General features: G+C 61.3%; 1 protein-coding gene across 4 annotated transcripts in view; it reads left to right on the top strand.

Moving 5' to 3' along the window:
- The window catches only part of CASZ1 (castor zinc finger 1), a gene marked incomplete at its 3' end in the record, with an annotated part of 143,596 nt that extends 130,035 nt beyond the window's left edge, over positions 1-13,561 (top strand). For 2 of the 4 annotated variants that reach the window (XM_081146104.1, XM_081146103.1), the window contains 11 exons: positions 1,352-1,487; positions 1,715-1,778; positions 3,081-3,235; positions 3,375-3,497; positions 4,369-4,707; positions 6,222-6,420; positions 7,170-7,341; positions 9,200-9,351; positions 9,501-9,642; positions 10,303-10,593; positions 12,465-13,561. In XM_081146104.1, the coding sequence (XP_081002230.1) occupies positions 1,352-1,487; positions 1,715-1,778; positions 3,081-3,235; positions 3,375-3,497; positions 4,369-4,707; positions 6,222-6,420; positions 7,170-7,341; positions 9,200-9,351; positions 9,501-9,642; positions 10,303-10,593; positions 12,465-13,561 (2,870 nt within the window). Of the gene's footprint in view, positions 1-1,351; positions 1,488-1,714; positions 1,779-3,080; positions 3,236-3,374; positions 3,498-4,368; positions 5,307-6,221; positions 6,421-7,169; positions 7,342-9,199; positions 9,352-9,500; positions 9,643-10,302; positions 10,594-12,464 lie in introns of those variants that run through there. The other 2 variants (XM_081146105.1, XM_081146106.1) reach the window with 2 other exon arrangements.
- Positions 13,562-19,152: the final 5,591 nt, after the last annotated feature.

Below are 19,152 nucleotides of genomic sequence, written 5' to 3' on the forward strand. Positions count from 1 at the left end.
ACAAAAGTCCTGCCTTGTGGAGCTCACGGAACAGTGTGGGGCTAGTCTTTTCCCGGGCACATAGCTAGAAGGTGGCGAAGTCGAGACTCGGACCTCAGCAGTCTGGCTACTGAGCCCCTGCGCCCTGCTTCCCTGTGAGACTGTCTTGAGACCAGCCATGACTGAGGGTCCCTGTGGCCCAGACCTCCCAGAGGGTTGCCAGTGCTTGACAGGGCTGGTCCCCCTTTCCCTGGGGACCTTGGGGCAAGTGACTTTGGAGAGCTGCCGGAATGTGGACTCTCAGTTCTGAAAACTATCATGTCCCCAGTGGGATGCTCCCATCAGCTGGCAGCTTGGAGTGACTCACCTTACATTCCTGGGAGGGGCATTGGGCACTGCCCAGGGCCACGCCCCTCTGGCCAGGTGCCTGCAAGCTGGGGTGGGGCCCTCCAAGGCCACTCTGGGCTCAGTGGCCAGACTGTCAAGTACTTCCTTTTCAATAGAAAAATCTCCTTTCCCCCAAAGAAAGGTCAAGCAAAGAGGAGAGGGCTCGATTTCCTTTATTTTTTAATAAAATGCCACTTGCTGTCTGTGAAGCAGCGCTCTGTCAGCTGCAGCGCCTGGGGGCAGATTAATATTTCAGTCACTGGGGGATTATGGACAAAGGCTCGGTGGACACGTTCCTGTCAGCAACTTCTTGCGCCCCTACTCTGCTTGGCCTCCCGAATCCTCTGCCCCCCGCCCTAGCCTTTCCCCCACGCCCACGCCGCCAGCTCCCGCCTGGCCGCCAGGCCCAGCCTCACGTCGCTGTCCGGGACAGCTTGACGGGCGAGGTCACACAGTTTGAACCGCCCTGATTGGCTGTCAGCTTCCATCGCCCTGACCCAGCAGATGCCCCTCCTAGGCATGCTCAGTGGAAGGCAGGGCCGTCACCCCGGCAACAGTGGGAAGGGGACCTGCGGAGGGGCGCAGCTCCCAGTCTAGATCTGCCACTTTCCCTCAGCGTTAACAGAGTCTTTAATAAAAGCCTAAGCGGCAGCCCCACAAATTGACTGTGACAGTCAGTGGAGAAAATGAAGGGCCCCCACACCCGTCCCGGCCCCCTCCCCAGCCTCCCACCCTTCTCATCCAGGAGGCCCTGAGCCCGGACAACTTGGACATAATTTTGCAATAATTATCACTTGAAGAATTGCCACACAGGGGTAGGCGTCACAGGCGATCATGTCAGTGGGGAGAATCGCTGACCAGCAGCCAGGGCTCCCCGGGGGCCCCAGCCCACCCGGCGCACTGCCCTCCCTTTGGGGGGTTCCGGTTTGTGCCGGTATGAAGCCCTCAGCCCCTCTAACACCATCTTCCCTCCCCTCCCCTGTAGGAAATGGGCAGCAGGCCACCCCTGCCAGGTTTCCCCCGGCCCCGGTGAAGCAGGAGCCTGGTGAGAACGCTGGCGCCCCAGGTTCCCACGAGGCCTCCCAGGACCGCAGTTTAGACCTGACTGTGAAGGAGCCCAGGTGAGGCGAGGCCGAGGCTCCCGCTCTGCTCCCCTGCAGGAGGCTCGGGGTACAGCACCCTCAGAGCCAGACCCCACAGGGGCAGGGGACAAGTCCTGGCCAGGGGTCATCTCCCTCCGGGCACCTGTAGCAGGCTGGCTGGAGCGCCAGGGCCGGGCGGGGGGGTGAGGCCCTGGGCTCGGTCCCGCGTACGTCTGAGCTCAAGCCCCTTGGTTTGTGTGTTCCAGTAATGAATCAAATGGCCACGCAGTCCCGGCAAATTCATCTCTTTTATCTTCGCTTATGAATCAGGTAAGAACCATCCATCACTCGCCTCCCACTCCCCCACCCAGAGAAATTAAAGCTGTGTTGGGGGGTGGGGGGATGTGTTTGTTTTTTAATGTTTTGCCTCTAATAAGATGAGTTTGTACCATTTAAATTTTGAGGCCATTTTTCATCGGATATAATTTCAGAGCCACTGCTTACAAATTAATTTAATGAACTGGCTGAAGAAATATATTCCAGCCTCTGACACCCTTTTTTTTTCCCCTTCAGATGGAGGGCTCCAAAAGCTTTCCCTGAGCCCTCCAACTTCTTTCGCTGTTAGTTATTAATTTTATTTATTTATTTTATATATATATTTTTTGTTTGTTTAAAAAAGGGTGGGGGAGGGGGACCAAAGTGGGAGCAAAGCATCAATTTCCACTTTTCGGGTTGAGTAATGGTCTCGGACGCCTTCCGCAGAGGTCGCTCCGGAATATTTATTTTAAATAATGCAGGGTCTTTGTAAATTATACATCATCTCAAATATATTTTCCCCCTTCACATGATAAATTTGACTACAGCAAGATTAATTTGGTTACTGTACACAAGTGACTGTTGAGGAGGGAGCCGGGCCTGGGCCAGACCTCACGGGGTGGAAGCCCTGGCTGGGCCCTTGGCAGGGAAGGAGCCTCCGGCTGCCCTCTGCCCTCTGCCCTGCACCTGGTGCCTCTTCCTTCCCTCCCTCCTGTTCGCTCTGTGCTCTTCTTTCTCGTCTTAGGTCACCGCCCCCCACTGCACCCCCGCACCCCTTCCTTTCGGAGCCTCCATCAAGCCTTTACACACACACCGCTCCCCCTCCTGGCCCAGCAGCATCCAGCTGTCTCCATCTGACCCCAGGAGTCCCCCTCCCTCCCTCTCTGCTCCTCCTTTGTGTGCCTTCTCTTGTTCTCAAGGAATTCGTAGGGGTTCCCCCATCCCTCCTCCTCTTGCACTTCTTTTGAAAACCTGGCAGGAAAATAACCAGGGAGCCGTGAAGTCTGGGGAAAGCTGGGCTGCAGCGTGTGCCCCGGGTCTCGAGTCTCAGCCTCAGCTTGACTGATGGTTCCTAGCAGCACGGGGTTTGTGTGCAGGAGCCCTGGCATCTCCGCGGGCCAGGCAGCTTCCATTCAGAGGGCTCTTCCCTAGCCAGAGCCGCAAGGGGCCAGGTCTCCTCCCCTCCCTGCTGCCAGCACTGCTGTCTGGTCAGGTGTGAGAGGCCCCAGTGGCCCAGAGCTACTGCTGCTCCCAGGGCAGCCGGGTCTGCGTCCTGAGGTCCCCCAGCCCCAAGCATGGCCCCTGTCCTCCTCACAGATGTCTCAGGGCAACCCCAACCTCGGCAGCCTGTTGAACATCAAGACGGAAGCAGAGGGGAGCCCCGCCGTGGAGTCCTCACCCTTCCTGGGCAAGGCCGCCAAGGCGCTGGTTCAGGAGAAGCTGTCAGAGCCCTGGAAGGTGTACCTCCGCAGGTGAGCGGCTGTCTGGGAGAGCAAGGGGGAGGGAGGGGCCGTGCCCACCTGTCCTGGTGGCTGTTGCCCAACTGCACCACACACCCTGGCCTCACCAGAGCCCCAGGGTCTTCTCTAACCAGCTGGCTTCTCTGGCCAGGTTTGGTACCAAGGACTTCTGCGACGCCCAGTGTGACTTCCTGCACAAGGCCCACTTCCACTGCGTGGTGGAGGAGTGCGGGGCACTTTTCAGCACCCTGGACGGGGCCATCAAGCATGCCAAGTGAGTTGGGGTCCTCAGAAGGGGCCCACTTAAACCCAGCCCCATTTATCCATGCTCAGCTCGGGACTGGGTGGGGCTGGAGGCTGCACAAGCCCCTCCCTGCCTTCCGAGCAGGACCCATGTTCATTTCCCATCAGACCCCAGAAGCCGAGCTGGCTTCTTCTCAGAGGGTGCTGCCCAGAAGCAGGCAGGTGTCCCCATCCTTCCACCTGCTCAGCCCCCAGCCAGGCCCTCTGAGCTCACCCAGGTCCAGTGCAGTCCTCAGCCCTACCCCAGTGGCTCCCTGCAGAGCCAGCTGCAGAGACCCAGCTCTGACCCAGGCAGGGACCCTCGGGGAAGGCCTTTCCAAGCCCAAACATTGCATGTGTAGATTCTCTTTGACCTAAATATAATGAAATTAATTTGTGAAACCCATTGAACTGAAAAGCGGCAAGCCCGGCGCCTGTTGTAATTGAACCCAAGACTTATAAACATTTAGAAGAGCTCGTCACTGCTCCCTGAGCCCTGATCAGGCTCACAGCGAGGCAGCCCCAGCCGCTAGCCTGCAGAAGAGCCGGCTGAAGACTGAGACCCTCCTTCAAATTTCGGTTCTGGGAAGACGGGCATCAGGAGCCAGGGCCTGCTGTCCGCCAGCCCCCTCCAAGTGGGGAGGAGCTAGGGACAGACAGACACATCGGGGAGGTCACTGCAGGAAGGCGTAGTTAGGACTGAGCCAGGAGCCAGCATTCAGGCCTGGGGGACACTGGGCCCCTAGGCTTCTGAGGCAGACAGGCAGAACCCACCACGCCCAGGCCTGCCCAACAGGGAAGGGCTGACCTGCTCGGGGCCCTCTCTGCTGCCCACCTGAGACACCCCACTCTGCCTCTTGCAGCTTCCACTTCCGGACAGAGGGAGGAGCCGCGAAGGGCAACGCAGAGGCTTCGTTCTCGGCCTCGGCTGCTGAGACCAAACCTTCCTTGGCCCCTTCGTCCCCTCCGGCGCCTCCCGTCACCACGGCCACCGTGTCCTCTCTGGAAGGACCCACTCCCAGCCTGGCCGCAGTGCCCTCCACCCCCACCCTGCTCGCCTGGAAGCAGCTGGCTTCCACCATCCCCCAGATGCCTCAGATTCCAGCGTCAGTGCCTCACCTGCCCACTTCGCCCTTGGCAACGACTTCTCTAGAAAACGCCAAGCCCCAGGTCAAACCCGGATTCCTCCAGTTCCAGGAGAAGTGAGTCCCTCGATGAGCCGGGAGTCCCGTGTCCCCCGCGTCTCGGGAGTAGGTGCTAGCAAGGACCGCCAAGGAGGCGCTGCTGCCCAGCCTGCAGCTAGCCCGGGCTGTCCTTGGCCTCTCTGGGACGCCGTCACCAGGCAATGTCCTTCTAGCCAAAGATGCTGCTGCTCTGACCTCACTGCCTGTCCCAGAGCAGGTGGCCAGGGTGGGGGAGACGGTGGTGGTGGTGGCCGCTGCACCAGAGGGCCAGCGGTGGCCTGCAAGGACTGACTTGGGTGGGCCGGGAGTGGTGGGCCTCGCCTTCGAGGAAGGCTGCATCTCCCTCCAGGCCACTTGTTGGTCTCTTCTGTGGCTCCCGCCCTGGCTGAGTCTCTGCTGGGCAAGCGAAGCCACGGGTGGGGGTGAGGGGCTAGGCCCCGCTCCAGGCCCACATCTACCTGCACAGTGGCCTGAGCTCTCAGGGGTGGAAGGGACCTTCCTCACTGGATGGTGGTGGCACTTGCGGCGAGAACGGCAACTCTGTATCATTATGTGTGCGGCTTCCTGTTCTCAATAAAAGTAATAAATTGGATGTGAACATACACCGCCTGAGTGGCAGCTGTCCTCCCTCTCTGAGCACCGGGGCTGGGCCCGCAGCCTGGAATGGGACCTGCACTGCTCTCCCCCTTGCTTCCCTTCCCCCTCCGCCTCCCCACAGGGGCAGCCCTCTGAGTCTCCCGGACTAGGTCAGAGTCCCCCCGGGGCCGGTGTTGGGGGCAGCCGTGTTGCAGCCAGGGCAGGAGGCCGAGCGCAGCACCCTCCACGCCTGTCTGCAGCCCGGGAGGCCAGGTTCTGGGGCAGGGGCTGCCACTGGCAGGGCAGGCCAGCCTCGGGGGCTGGGCCCCGCAGTCCTCCCGCCCCTGCCGGGCCCATTACTCAGCTGACTGTGAGGTTCTGTGAGGGGATGGGTGCCCACGGCCCCCAGCTGACCTGGGAGCCCAGCAGTTGTAACCTCAGCGGGACCGGACCCCAGGCACACATTCCCACTGGCCGAGACCCGTAGGAGCAACGCTTCCCGGGAGGGCTCCCCGCCCATCTGCGCCCTGTCAGTCAGCCACATCCAGGGCCTTGCCTGAGCCATGACAGCCAGGCCTCGCTGGCACCCTGCCAGGGCTGGCAGCTCCATCCCTCATTTTCATATCCAAGAAGTTATTCCAGACAACTTTATCTAGAATCCTGAGGTGCGGCCATGGAAACTACGTGTCCCAGCATGCAACGCTCTGGGCAGCCCATAGACTGTAATCCTTTATGTACCTTCAGAGCTCCAAAAAGAAGGCAAGAATGCATGCTGGGATCTGTAGTCTCCGCGGGCTGACTCATCCTGTTGAGCAGCAGGGCAGCCCAGGGGCCATTCCTCTTGATTACACCACCAGTGACTGGGGAGCAGAACCCCAACGAGAGCAAATGTCAGGACATCGGCGGGGAGGGCACCAGGAATGCCAATGACCTTCTGGGCTGTGGTTTCATTCCAGCGATCCTTGTCTCGCGACGGACTGCAAGTATGCCAACAAGTTCCACTTCCACTGTCTCTTTGGGAACTGCAAGTACGTCTGCAAAACCTCCGGCAAGGCCGAGTCCCACTGCCTGGACCACATCAACCCCAACAACAACTTGGTGAACGTGCGAGACCAGTTTGCTTACTACTCCCTGCAGTGTCTCTGTCCCAACCAGGTCAGCACTGGAGAAGGGAGGGGCAGGGGGCAGGGATGGGCAGGGGGCAGGGAGGGAGGTGCAGGCCTCAGGACCAGCTGCTCCTGGCAGAGACTGTTTCTCAGGCCCTCTTTGAATTGGCCTCCTCCAGACTCTGGAAGGACGCTGTTTGCCCCTGGGCCCTGGAGGCCCCGGACAGGGGTTCAGATTGGTGCTCAGTTGGTGAAGTCTGTCGTTTGGTCCTAACCCTCAGTGGTGACTATATGCTGGGCAGCCAGTGTGCCCTTGGCATCATTCTGCCTCCTGGAACTAGCGAGGCTCCCTTTGCCCAAAGGCCTAGATTTTAAAATAGGCACATCGGCCACATAAAGAGACAGGAAGGGCAGATCAGATTCCCCATAAAGGCCGCCCCTTGTCACGGTGAGCATGTGGAGGAGTCTGGACCTAAATCTGGATACGGAGAAGTGCTAAGATAGATTAGCGATGTCTGCCTAGGTTTGGGCATACAGAGAAGAGTGCTAGGATAGATTAGTGATGTCTGCTCTGGGTGTGGGTCTAGAGATGGATGGCAACAATATCAAGTAGGATGTTTCAGTCAAATGACAAAAGGGATGTACTGCTTTTTAACACATGAAAGGTCTTTACCCGATTGCGTTTTCTGATTCTGAGCACAAAGGAGCACATGTGCAAGGGGCCCACCACAGCCCGGGGACAGGTGGGACTCACAGAGTTGGCCTACCTGGTCCTGACCCCCCTGCCTCTCCCCGCAGCACTGCGAGTTCCGGATGCGTGGGCACTACCACTGTCTCCGGACCGGCTGCTACTTTGTGACCAACATCACCACCAAGCTGCCGTGGCACATAAAGAAGCACGAGAAAGCTGAGCGGCGGGCAGCCAACGGGTTCAAGTACTTCACCAAGCGCGAGGAGTGCGGCCGGCTAGGTACCGGGGGCTGGGGCGGGCGGTGACTTGCAGCAGGTGGCAGGGCTGTGGCTCTGGTCCCGGAGGGCCTGGGCCGCCTCTCTGGGCACCCACCTCTTGCCTCCACGCATCAGGCTCCATGTTTTATTAAAAACATCACAGATATCAGGTCAGACATTGTCAAACTAGGAAAACAATCAAAACCCAAGAGCCCATGAGACGGGGATGCGGGTGACTGGAGCACTGTAACCCCCCGGGCAGAACGCCTGGCCTCACTAGGTGTCCAGGCACAGACTTGGTACTCTTGTCTTTCTTTTTCAAGAGGCTTTCCAGTGAGTGTCAGGAGCTCCCGAAGTTCCCGTCCTAGGACATTTGCCCATGGCTTTAACTGCAAGGGTTTTGTCTAAAATGTGCCGTGGCTTATTTGGTGGTTCATGCATTCGTTCCAGCAGATGTTCATTGAGAAACGGCTGTGTGCTGAGCTCTTGCTGCTGCAGGAGATCTGGGGGCTGGGGGGGCGCGGGGGGGGCAGCGGCAGCTAAGATGTTTGTGTCATCTACTGTGGCCAGCACTGTGCTCAATGCTGGGGACCTTGGGGACAAGCAGGTACATGGTGGGCTAAGCCCAGAGCATCTCTGACTTGGGCTGACCCAGAGGGAAGTGGCCACGGGGCTGGGAAGAGGCGGAGACAAATGGCCCCGAGCTCAGCAGCAGATGCCTCGGTGTTAACTTTGCCCCCGGGAGTTGGGCCCCCAGCAAGGAAGCTGCCCACCAGCCCTGGAGCCGAGCCTCCCAGAGCTTGCCCTGGGGGTACCTGTGGGGAGGTGGGGGCAGCAGGCAGGAGGGCAGAACCTCATGTTCACAGGCCTGTAGATGTGGGGCAAGAATCTGCCGAAGAAGGGACAAGCCTGGAGGGCAGGTGGTGGCCAAGCAGCCTGGGCAGAGACACATGTACCGTAGGGGAACCCTGCTGTGACTCAGGTGGTCATGGCTGCAGGGTCTTGGGGGAACATCGGTGGGCCCACTGCCGGCTGCAGACTGGCCCTTGCATGGGGGAGGGTGAGATACCCAAAGTCAACTGCCAGAAAAGAGAGGGAACAAACCTTTCCTTCAAGTATTAATTCGGAAAGAATTCATGGCCTGGGAGAGGGTTCGTAACCATGGCAACAGATGTCAACATTCGGTGGCCTATGCTGTTCCTGGGCTCGGTTTACAGGTGTCAGGAGGGTATTCTGTAGTTGCTGTTATTTACCCAACTTTGGGTGTTTTGGGGTGGTAGCTGGGGCCAAACAAAGCTGGGGGATGACATAAGACACCTGGCCAGCTCAGGTGCCATGGCAACGGACAGGCCTTCACCTGCCCTTTGCTGATACTGTTTCAATCCCGCCTGTTCTGTTTGTTCTCAGCCCAAAGCAAAGCAGAGGTGGGAGGGGGCAGGGCAGAGGGCCCGTGGCCTGCAGCCATCTAAACAAGGTCTGGGGCAGGCAGCACTGGGCTCCCCAGAGATGTGACAGGTGGCTTACTGGGAGGCGGCTGACCTAGTAGACAGGTCATTAGAGCCCCTTTCCCTGGATCCCATGGACCTCTCAGTGTTTGGGGCAGGGGATGGAGTCCAGTCTGTCACTGTCACATGCCTCTATGCTATGCTGGAGGGGAGGCCCAGGCTGTTGACAGCCAGGTGGCCTAGGACTTCCTGGGCGTGAGGTGGGGTACAGGCCCTCCTCACAGGACTGCCACCACAGGGAAAGTGCCCTTTCCCTAGATGCCATCCACCCTGGTGGCAACACTTCCCCGTGCCCAGAGTAGTGCCCGGCACGCAGTAGGCGCCCAGAGCTCTGGCCGGCCCGGGGGGCTCATGCCGGGTGGGCTGTGTCCACAGGCTGCAAGTACAACCAGGTGAACAGCCACTTCCACTGCATCCGGGAGGGCTGCCAGTTCTCCTTCCTGCTCAAGCACCAGATGACCTCCCACGCCCGGAAGCACATGCGGAGGATGCTGGGGAAGAACTTCGATCGAGTGCCCCCCTCCCAGGTGAGAGCCCCCCCCAGGCAGGCCGCCCCTCCCCCACCCGGGGTCCCACTCCTGCTTCCAGGCCACCTGAATCGACAGCCACCGACAGCCTGCCCCGTGGGCAGCAGAGTCCACAGCCCGGCTTCCTCAGGGTGCCCGCTTCCTTCCAGGGCCCCTCGAGCCTGATGGACACTGAGACGGACGAGTACATGGACTACACCGGCTGCAGCCCGGGCGCCGTGTCCTCCGAGTCATCCACCATGGACCGAAGCTGCTCCAGCACCCCCGTGGGCAACGAGAGCACAGCAGCAGGTGAGCGGGACAGGGACAGTGGGTGTGGCAGGCAAGAAGGGGCAGAGGGGACCCAGGAGCTTCCAGCCTGGGCCAGGCCCCTCCTCTCAAGACCAGCACTGCTGGGCCCAATTCAGGACAGGAAGTTCATGGTCAGGTGGCCACAAAGGAAGACAGGCCAGTGTGTAGCAAAGCCAGCTGTCTGGGACGTGGGTCAGTGAGGCCACCTCCCGCCATCCTGACCACCTCCTCAGCGCTCTGCCCTCGGCTTCGGCGTCCAGGAGGGGGCCGGGCTTGTCCTCTGAGCTGTGGGACAGAGCAGCACAGCCCCAGCCAGTCAGTGGGCACCTGCCTCGGCCCCGCCCAGCCCTGGCGCCTCCTCTGGCGCTTCTGCCATTGTCCCCAGCACGGCCCTGGGGCCCTGGAGCTGGGTCCCACCCAGGCCGGGCTCTGCACAGCCCTCGCCCAGCCCGTGGCCGCTCCTGCACTGCCTCCCCATCTGTCTCCTGCCCCCTCCTCCCCTCTCTTCTCTGTGGCACTTCTCTGCTCATCTGTCCACATATTTTCATATCATACTTGCTTCTGCCATTGGGTTTCTCATTTTGGTTCTTTTTGTTTGTGTCTTCTTTGTTTTGGTTTTTGTTTTGTTTGTTTTTTTCTGCTTCTCTCCACCCTCTCCAGGCTGCCCGGCTCCTCCTCCTCCTCCTCCTGCCGCCGCCAGCGACCAGGCTGCCCGGGTGGCCCCACAGCCCCCGCTGACCCCACCTTTCTCCCCGGCCCTGCTGCGGGCGCCCCTCCCCTCCCTCCCATGCCTCTTCTCTCCACCCTGTCTCTCATACTCTCTGCTCAGTGCCACTCTCGGAGCCACCCGGGGCCTGGCCCACCCCATCAGCAGCCCGCCCAGCTTCCCGCCCGTCACTGCCACTCCAACTCCAGTAAAAAGTGACGTCCCCCTAGTTCAGGATGCTGCAGGTAACTCACACACGCCTTCTCACCAGCGGCTGTCGCCCCAGCCGACCCCAAGGCCGGGGCTCAGGACCTGACCTTTTTCTGTGGCCTGCCGGGCCAAGGACAGGGTCACCCCTGCCCCTCACAGCCCAGCACCCTGGACACCAGAGAGCCTGGTCTCTCACCCCAGGTCTGCTCCTCAGCTTCTGCTCAGCACCGGGCAGGCCAGACCACTGATGCTAGGGTCCCCTGGGATTCACCCCATCTCCGCAAGTGGCCAGAGCCCTGAGATGGCTGTGCCCGCCCCACCCCCAGCTTCCTGCAGCCAGGCAGAGCCTGCCCCTTCTGCTCTTGGGAGTTCACCTGGGACCCGGCACAAGGCAGGCAGAAGGGATTCTTGGGAAGGTTGCTGGTGCCTGGGATGTAACCAGGTTTGGAGGGTCCCGACACCAGCCTGAACCCCCAACCCTGGAGCAAGCAGGAAGAGGGAGACTCTGTGGCCCAGGCCCGCGCAGTGCTCAATGGCAGAGGTGCCTCCCATCGTACCCGTTTGTTGCTCCTCACAGATGGGACCTGCTCTCCCCTGTCCCGCTGTGTCACCCCCTGGCTCTGCCTCTCCCTCCATTCATTCGTGCCTCACATTCTGCCTGAGTGCCAGGCACTGTGCCAGGCCCAGGAGTATGACCAAAAGCAGGGCAGGGGGTGTCCCCCCCGTGTGGACTCAGCCCCTGGAAAGCTCTGTTGCTGGCATAACCAGATGGAGCCCGTGACCTCACACCCAAAGCAGCCACTCCTCACCCCACCTGCATCTCCAGGCCCCAGGCCCTTGCCCCCTGCCAGGGACCCCACCTCAATTCAGTCCTTGATTTCATCTGCTAAGGGTGGGTGACTGGGTCCCAGGTGGACAGTGCAGCAGGGTGGTGCCATGGGGGCTGCCTTCCAGGCAGGTCAGAGAGGTGGAGCAAGTTAGCCCCCACTCTGGGCGGGGCTAGGCCTGAGGGCTCTCTGTTGTTTCTGGGGTGTGGGGCAGGAACTGAGGTCTGCTGCCCCTTCCCTGTGACTCTGCAGCCTGGAGCTGGTCTCCCCTCACCCTGAAGCTCTGAGGGTCGCTGTGCCTCCCAGAAAGGGGGTGACAGAAGCACAGCCACAGTTGATTGGACACCTCTGGCAATGTGGGGCATCCTGAGTTCAGGGAGGCAGGTGGGGCCAGGACAGTGGGCACAGATAAGCCCTCATCCACATCTGAGCCCCTGCTGGAGTCCAGGCCCCTCAGCAGAACTGCCCTCTCCCGGCTTACTGTGGGCAGAGAACCCCAACAAGACCTTCACCTTCTGGTACCAAGGAGAAGACGGTGCTCCTCGGGGCAAGGACTTACAGCCCCAGGGCACTTGGCATCCCTTTTTTGAGTAGGCTGGTCCCACTGGAAGACAAGTGGGCCCCCAGGACACTGGTTAGCGGGCGGGAGGAGCCACCTGTCCCTCATTAGAGGTCGAGTGTGATGGCGTCCTGGCCCCCATCCAACTTGGGTAATTACGCTCCGCTGACCTAGATTCCCCCTTCAGCTTCAATTAGCGCCGGGACGTGTCCTCACTTCCCACCCAAACTGGCCAGGAAGCGGCCACCACATCCCCCAGAGCTGCTCGCTCTGCCACAGAGGCAGAGGCCTGTGTGGTCATCCCGCAGACATGGATGACGCAAGGGCACAAGGGGAAGCCTGGGGCTCCCGGGCTATTCTGGGACGGGGTGCAGTGGGAGACCTCACCCAGCCACGGGCAGGTGAGGGGCTGTCCCTGAATGCTGCCCTCCGGCCACCCTGCCAGATTTGGGGACCCTGCGTGGGTGGGATCCTGGGAATGGTGCCCACAGGGGCACTGACTTCCCCTCCCCCTCCCCAGGGAACACCATCTCCATGCCGACAGCCTCGGGGGCCAAAAAGCGCTTCTGGATCATCGAGGACATGTCCCCGTTTGGGAAGCGGCGGAAGACGGCCTCCTCGCGCAAGATGCTGGACGAGGGCATGATGCTGGAGGGCTTCCGGCGCTTCGACCTCTACGAGGACTGCAAGGACGCGGCCTGCCAGTTCTCGCTCAAAGTCACCCACTACCACTGCACGCGCGAGAACTGCGGCTACAAGTTCTGCGGGCGCACGCACATGTACAAGCACGCGCAGCACCACGACCGCGTGGACAACCTCGTGCTGGACGACTTCAAGCGCTTCAAGGCGTCGCTCAGCTGCCACTTCGCCGACTGCCCCTTCTCGGGCACCAGCACGCACTTCCACTGCCTGCGCTGCCGCTTCCGCTGCACCGACAGCACCAAGGTCACGGCGCACCGCAAGCACCACGGCAAGCAGGACGTGATCAGCGCCGCCGGCTTCTGCCAGTTCAGCTCGAGCGCGGACTGCGCCGTGCCCGACTGCAAGTACAAGCTCAAGTGCTCGCACTTCCACTGCACCTACCCCGGCTGCCGCCACACGGTCGTGGGCATGTCCCAGATGGACTCGCACAAGCGCAAGCACGAGAAGCAGGAGCGAGGGGAGCCGGGCGCCGAGGGCCCCGCGCCCGGCCCGGCCGGCGGCCTGGACGGCTCGCTGTCGCTGGGCACCGAGCCCGGGGGCTCCCTGCTCTTCCTGCAGCGGGCGGCCACCGGCCTGGGCCTGGAGCCCGGCGACGCGGGCGACCCCCTGCCCGACCGCCCCGCGCCCCGCGACGGCCCCGCCGCGCCCGCGCCCGGCCCCGCGGCCGGGGAGTCGTCGCAGGAGGAGGAGGAGGAGGAGCTGGAGCTGAACGAGGAGGAGGCGGAGGACGACGACGACGAGGAGGACGACGACGAGGACGACGACGACGACGAGGACGACGACGAGGACCTGCGCACCGACTCGGAGGAGTCGCTGCCGGAGTCGGGGCCGGGGGCGCGCAGCCCGGAGCGCGCGGCCCTCGGCGCGCCCGCCGCCCCCGCCCCCGCCCCCGCCCCCGCCGCAGCCTCGCCATAGCCGCGGGGCCGAGCGCGGTGGGACGGCCGCCCGCCCGGGGCTCGCCCTTTCTTCTTCTTATTAATTTTTGTAAGAAACGGTATTTATACGTCAAGCTTCCCTCTGTACAGAGCTAGGTGTCTGTCGCGGTTCCGGCGTCGGGGGGCGCTGCGGGCTCGCCCCCCCTCCCCCCCGCCGCCCCGCCGGTGCTTCCGGACCCCGAGTCCGTCTCAGGGCAGAGGCGGGGCCCCGTCTGGTGCTCCGGGGCCGCCCCGCGCCCGCCGCCCGCGCAGCTCCGCGGCTGGAAGGACAGGCTGCCGAGGGCCCCTTTCTAGCCGCAGTTCGGGGATCTTCAGGGAAATAGAAGGTGCTCTTGTCCGGGGTGGGCGAGGGGAGCAGGGGTCCCCGGGGGCGAGGCGGGCGCAGAGCCCGGGCAGCTGCCCCAAGCGATCCTCCCCGCGGCCGGACCCCGGGCCCCGCGCCCACGCCCACGCCGGTGGGATTCCTTATTGCTCAGGACGGGACGGGTGCTGGGGGGCACTGGGACCCCCAACCTGACCCCCAGAGGCGGCCGGCACCGGTGGCATGCCAGGGCCCCCCGTGCCCCCCTCCCGGCCCTGGGGGCGGGCGGGCCGAAGGCGTCAGCACGTGGCGCTGCGAGGACCGCGGGGGAAACCTCGCGGCGGGAGCGCAGCCGGGAGCCCCCGGCCCCTCCGCGCCCCGCCGCGCCCCGCGCCCGCCGCGGGGCCTGGACCCGCTCCCAGGGGCCGGGAGGGCGCGGGCCGCGGGCGGACGGGCTGCAGGGAGGCCGCCTTCCCTCCCGACGGGGCCGGGCCTCAGCCCCCGGGGCGGGGACGCGAAAGATGCGACTGTTTGGGGCTTTCATATTCAAAATGGAAACAAATGCGAGAAAGCTGTACAGTATTTTTCCTGTCAAGGTTATTATTCTACAGAGAACAAAACAAAAAAAAAAAATCAGGCGGCGGGAGGTGAGGGCGCGGCCCCGCCCCGCCAGCCCCGGGCCGGAGGGCGCGGGCCGGCGGCCGGAGAGGCCTTAGCAGTCGGACGCCCCGTCTGCACAGCACTGATGGGAGCTGCGTGATTCCAACGTTAACTTGAATTTTCTAGAGGCCAGAGAAAAGAGACTTATTACTGTTGATACAAGTTTGTAGTTAATTTAACATCTGAGTTTTTCTCTCTTGGTTATGCGTGTGGCTTTATAGGGCTTTTCTTTCTTTCCCAGTTTATTATTTTGTTGGGGATGCTTCTTCGTTGGCGCCACCCCCCCAGATTTGGTTCCCTTTTATGCACACGCCCCCTCCCTGGAGATGACCAGGTTGCTGAGCCCAGAGCGGGGAGGCCCCACCTGACCTGCGCTCGCCTGGCCGGTGGCTATGAGGGTGACAAGAGCCCAGGACAGGCAGCCCAAGGCCCCTCCTGTGCACCTTCTCTCCACCTCAGGCCACCAGCTGGTCTCAGGTTGGACCCTGAAACTCTGGCCACAGGCAGAGAGCAAGGCCCGGTCCCGGGGAAGGCCTGTCACCTAGAGCCGCCTCCGTGCAGGCCTCCAAGGGGAGCCCGACCCAGCTGGGGGCAGTGGTTTCCTTTTTCTTTCCTTTCGTTTTTCTTGTCCTCCTGGCTGCCCACAGCCAGAAAGCCAGGACCACCTGGGCTGGGAGGGGTCGGGAGGGAGGAGCGGCCAGACGGGGCGGACCTGGTTCCACGGGCGACGTGTTTCTAAAACAGCCCCCCCAGAGCCTCCCGGGCTCTGCGGGCACCACGTGCTGCTGCTGAGCTTTCGCCCAGACTTTGTGCCCGGCCACAGAAGCGGTGAGTCTGTGGAAGGAGTTTTGTAAAGGAAAAAAAAAAACATTTTTCAATGTAGCAAAATCAAAAAAAAAAGAAAAAAAGAAGACGCTGAGAGTGCGAAGTCTAGCCTTCTGTAACCTTCATATTGCACATAGGACTACAAGCCATCGCTAGCTCATTTTGAATTTTAATGTGTAATTTTCGTTTTATTTTCTTTCTGTGGGGAAAACAATGCTTGATCCACCAATGCTCTTTTTAATGTTTTATAGCTATGTATGTGTATATATATAAATATAAAATAATATGTATGCACATATGTGTGTATATATCTATATGTATATACATATATAGATATATAGAGATATATAGAGAGGTTTTGAGACGAAAACTGCAGAACGTGAGAACCGAACTGAACAGCGTGTGCTCTGATTACTTGAATCTGGTCTCCTCGGCACCTGGTTATTAAGAACTGAATATTTTTCCACTTGAATTTAGTGCTATTAGAAATTTAATATATGTGTTTTATTTATTTGATTTTTTTTTTTTTTTTGCATGACTGATGCAAGGTTTGACATTTTCACTCAATAAAAACTGGAAAAAAAATCTATCAAGTTATCTTTTATTTTTAAAATCAGCCCCAAGCAGCTGGCAGGACAGCACAACCCCAGGGAGCTGTGTGCTCCAGGGCAGGGGGGAAGGAGGGAGTCAGTGACCCTTCGACCCCCACAGGGAAGGGGAAAGACCCGTTTTGCCCCTGGGATCAGGTCACGTTCTCCTAGGTGGCTGGGGGCAGATGGTGGGGGGCCTGGGCCTGGCAGGCCTCAGGGGTGACCTCCTCTCTCAGCCCTGCTAGAAGGCCCCACGAGACTCGGGAGCCAGCTTCGGGCAGAGGCGACTGGCATGGAAGCCTCTGACCTCCGGCAAAGTCTCCCCAGGCTTCAAGAGCTCCCAGGCCCCCCACCCGGGGCAGCCCCCTCTGTCAGCCAGGGCCACTGGCAGGCGCTTGGCAGGGTCATCTATCTGCCTCCTCCCTCGGCTCCTTCCTCCTTCCTGCAGGGACCTGCCCGGGCTGGGAACGGCCCGTACCCGGATCCGATCCGGATGCTGGCTCGGCTCCTGCCTGCAGCACGCGGGGGCAGAATCAGAGGGGGCCGAGTCCTGGGTCTGTAGCCACAGGCCCCAGGCCCTGGTGGCACCATGGCTGGGGGCTCCCCCAGAAGCATGGGTGGCAGGAGCCCTCCCGAGGGGCCTCACCCAGAATGCAGGCCTCCCGCCTCCTTGCCCTGACACTTCTGAATGGTGACCATCATCGGCACCATCCCATCAGCCTTGCCCGGAGCTCACCTTCCAGGTGGCCAGACATCCCAGGGCCTCGCGGAGGGGAGGTGTGCGCCCACTGCCTTCTTCCTCTCTGAGGACATCTCACTGGATGTCACACTCTGGCAGTGGCCACACCACTGTCCTGAGGGGGGAACCGGGGCTGGGAAGGTGAGGTCCACCGCATTCCTCCCTTGGCTGGGACCTCGGCCAGGGGCTGCCTCGCCCTCACGCCCCTCGGGTCCACACCCGCCCAGCTCAGTACCATCCCCACCGCAAAGTGCCTCCTCCCCCCGCCCAGCGCAGGGCCCTTCCCTTTCTTCTTTCCTCCTGGAACGCAGCCCACAGGCTATTTACATAAATATGTTTGTAACAGACGCGAAAATATATACTTTTTTCTGTCTTATTAAAATGTTCAAGTTGGAACTCGCCTATTGTTTGTGGATATCTCGATTCTGTTAAATAAAACAGTGACTAATTTATGGGATAAAACACAAGTTCAACAAATTAAAACCATTATGGGAGCTTCACGGGCCCTGGTGGGCCGAGCAGCCCTCCCGTGGGGCGCAAGGGGAGGCAAGGAGCCAAGCCCGGACCTCAGCTGGGTGGGTAGGTGGTGTGACCACAGGGCTCCCTCGGGTGCTGCAGTGGGGGGCAGAGGGGTGAGGCCCACAGGGGCTTTGGGGGACAGCTCCCAGGGGCTCCAACTTTGGCTGCTTCTCAGGGACTCCTGGGGCAGATGGGCACTCAGGGCAGACGCCCCAAAACTGCCCCCTCCTCAACTGCCCCCAGGTCTTCTGGGCCCAGGGTGGACCTCAGCAGACCCCCACACAGTGGACGGGCAGGGCCAGCACCCAAGTGAGATGCAGGACAAGGCAGGGCCCTGTGCCCAGCCCAGGGAAGGGGCACTGGGTACGAGGCACCCCTCAGGAAAGCCTCCGTGGGACAAGCACCTGCCCACTGTCCTTACTCCTACCCCCAGGAGGGAGGGGCCTGCAGCTGGGCCGGTGCCCCACCCTAGGGGTGCGGAGTGGGCGCAGGCCCCACAACCCTTCCTGTGGTTGTTGGACTCAGTAGGAAGTGCAGTAAAACATGTTTTCACCCTGGGATTTAATTAGCGGCAGTGGTGTGAGGCTCCTACACCCCAGCTGGGGCAGGTTCAAGACTCCCGTAGCCGCCTGGGAAGAGCCAGAGCCAGCTGCACAGGCTCAGGCTGAGCTCCACAGCCTGCCCACCTCCCACAGACCTGGTGGGGCTTGGGTGCTACTAACAGCCGAGTCACCCACAGGAGCCTTGCCCCAGTCCACCTGGACCGGCGGCGACAGGGCAGCCCCCTCCCTGGGTGTGGGGCCGGCATGCCCAGTCAACCTGGGTAAAGGCAGCTTGTCCGTCCACCTTCATGAGAGGGGGACCTGGCCCCACAGGTGGCCTTGGCCCAAGCCCCAGGGTCAGGGTCAGGCCTCCAGGGAGCAGGTGGGCAGCAGTCTCGGGGATCTTGCTAGGGATGCAGCCCCTGGGAGGGAGGAACCACCTCAGGCCGTGGGAAGGGCAGACGGGGGCCCCCAGCCAGCACGGGCAGGTGGCAGCTGAAGCACCCGCCTCACCCGCTTCTGCCGTGCACCGTGAACCCCAGCCCCTGGAGGAGGCCCCCGCCTCGGGAGGCTTCTTCCCACCAAAGGACCCCTGGCCCTGCCCTGCCTCCCCAGCCCCTTGGTGGCCGCTCTGGGCTGTCCGAGGCATCCTGGCACTGCTGGCCCCTGGGGACAACTCTCCAGGGCTGTGGGATGGGGTGGGGGAGCCGGGCACCTGAGTTTTCCAGATGTATTGAGAACAGTAAAGAGCCTTCCAGACTTGCCAGGGAGCAGGGGAAGGCCTCAGCGGTCTCCGTATGAAACAGTAAAATCTCTCCTAGAGGCACCAACTCCAAGTGCTTGGTGGAAATACGCTGTTCACGATTCAGGTGAGAGGCACCCAGCAGCCCAGAGCGGGGGCGGGGGCTGGGGCTGGAGTGCGGTGGGGATGGGGCAGCAGGTGCGAGAAGGCGGTGGTCACACCTCAGCACGGCACCCTGAAGCGTCTGCCCCAGCAGGGGTGGGAAATGCCTGTGTAGGAGGAAAAGCAGGGGCCACAGAGGGGTACAAGGGGTCAGCCAGGACTCAGGTCGACCCCCAGGTGAGTGCTCCACCTAAGGCTGAAGTCACACCTGCAGGTTTCAGGGGCGCCCTGCGCCTGCTCCGTCTGGAGCCTCCGAACCTCTTCTCTGGGTGCCTTGGCAGAAACAGCTTTAAACAAACAGACCAAGAAACACCAAGGATTAAGTAAACTCCTGAGGATCAGGTTGGCAGGCCCCACATAGAACGTCTCCTGCCTGCCCTTCCTCCTTGGGCTTTGGGGCTGGACTGGGACAGAGGCAGGGCTGGGGCTGGGGCTGGGGCTGGGCTGGGGCAGGGGCAGGGGCAGCCTGGGGCAATCATCAGAGGAGAGGG

Source organism: Miniopterus schreibersii (assembly GCF_964146895.1).
Source record: "Miniopterus schreibersii genome assembly, chromosome: 8".
Taxonomy (NCBI): domain Eukaryota; kingdom Metazoa; phylum Chordata; class Mammalia; order Chiroptera; family Miniopteridae; genus Miniopterus; species Miniopterus schreibersii.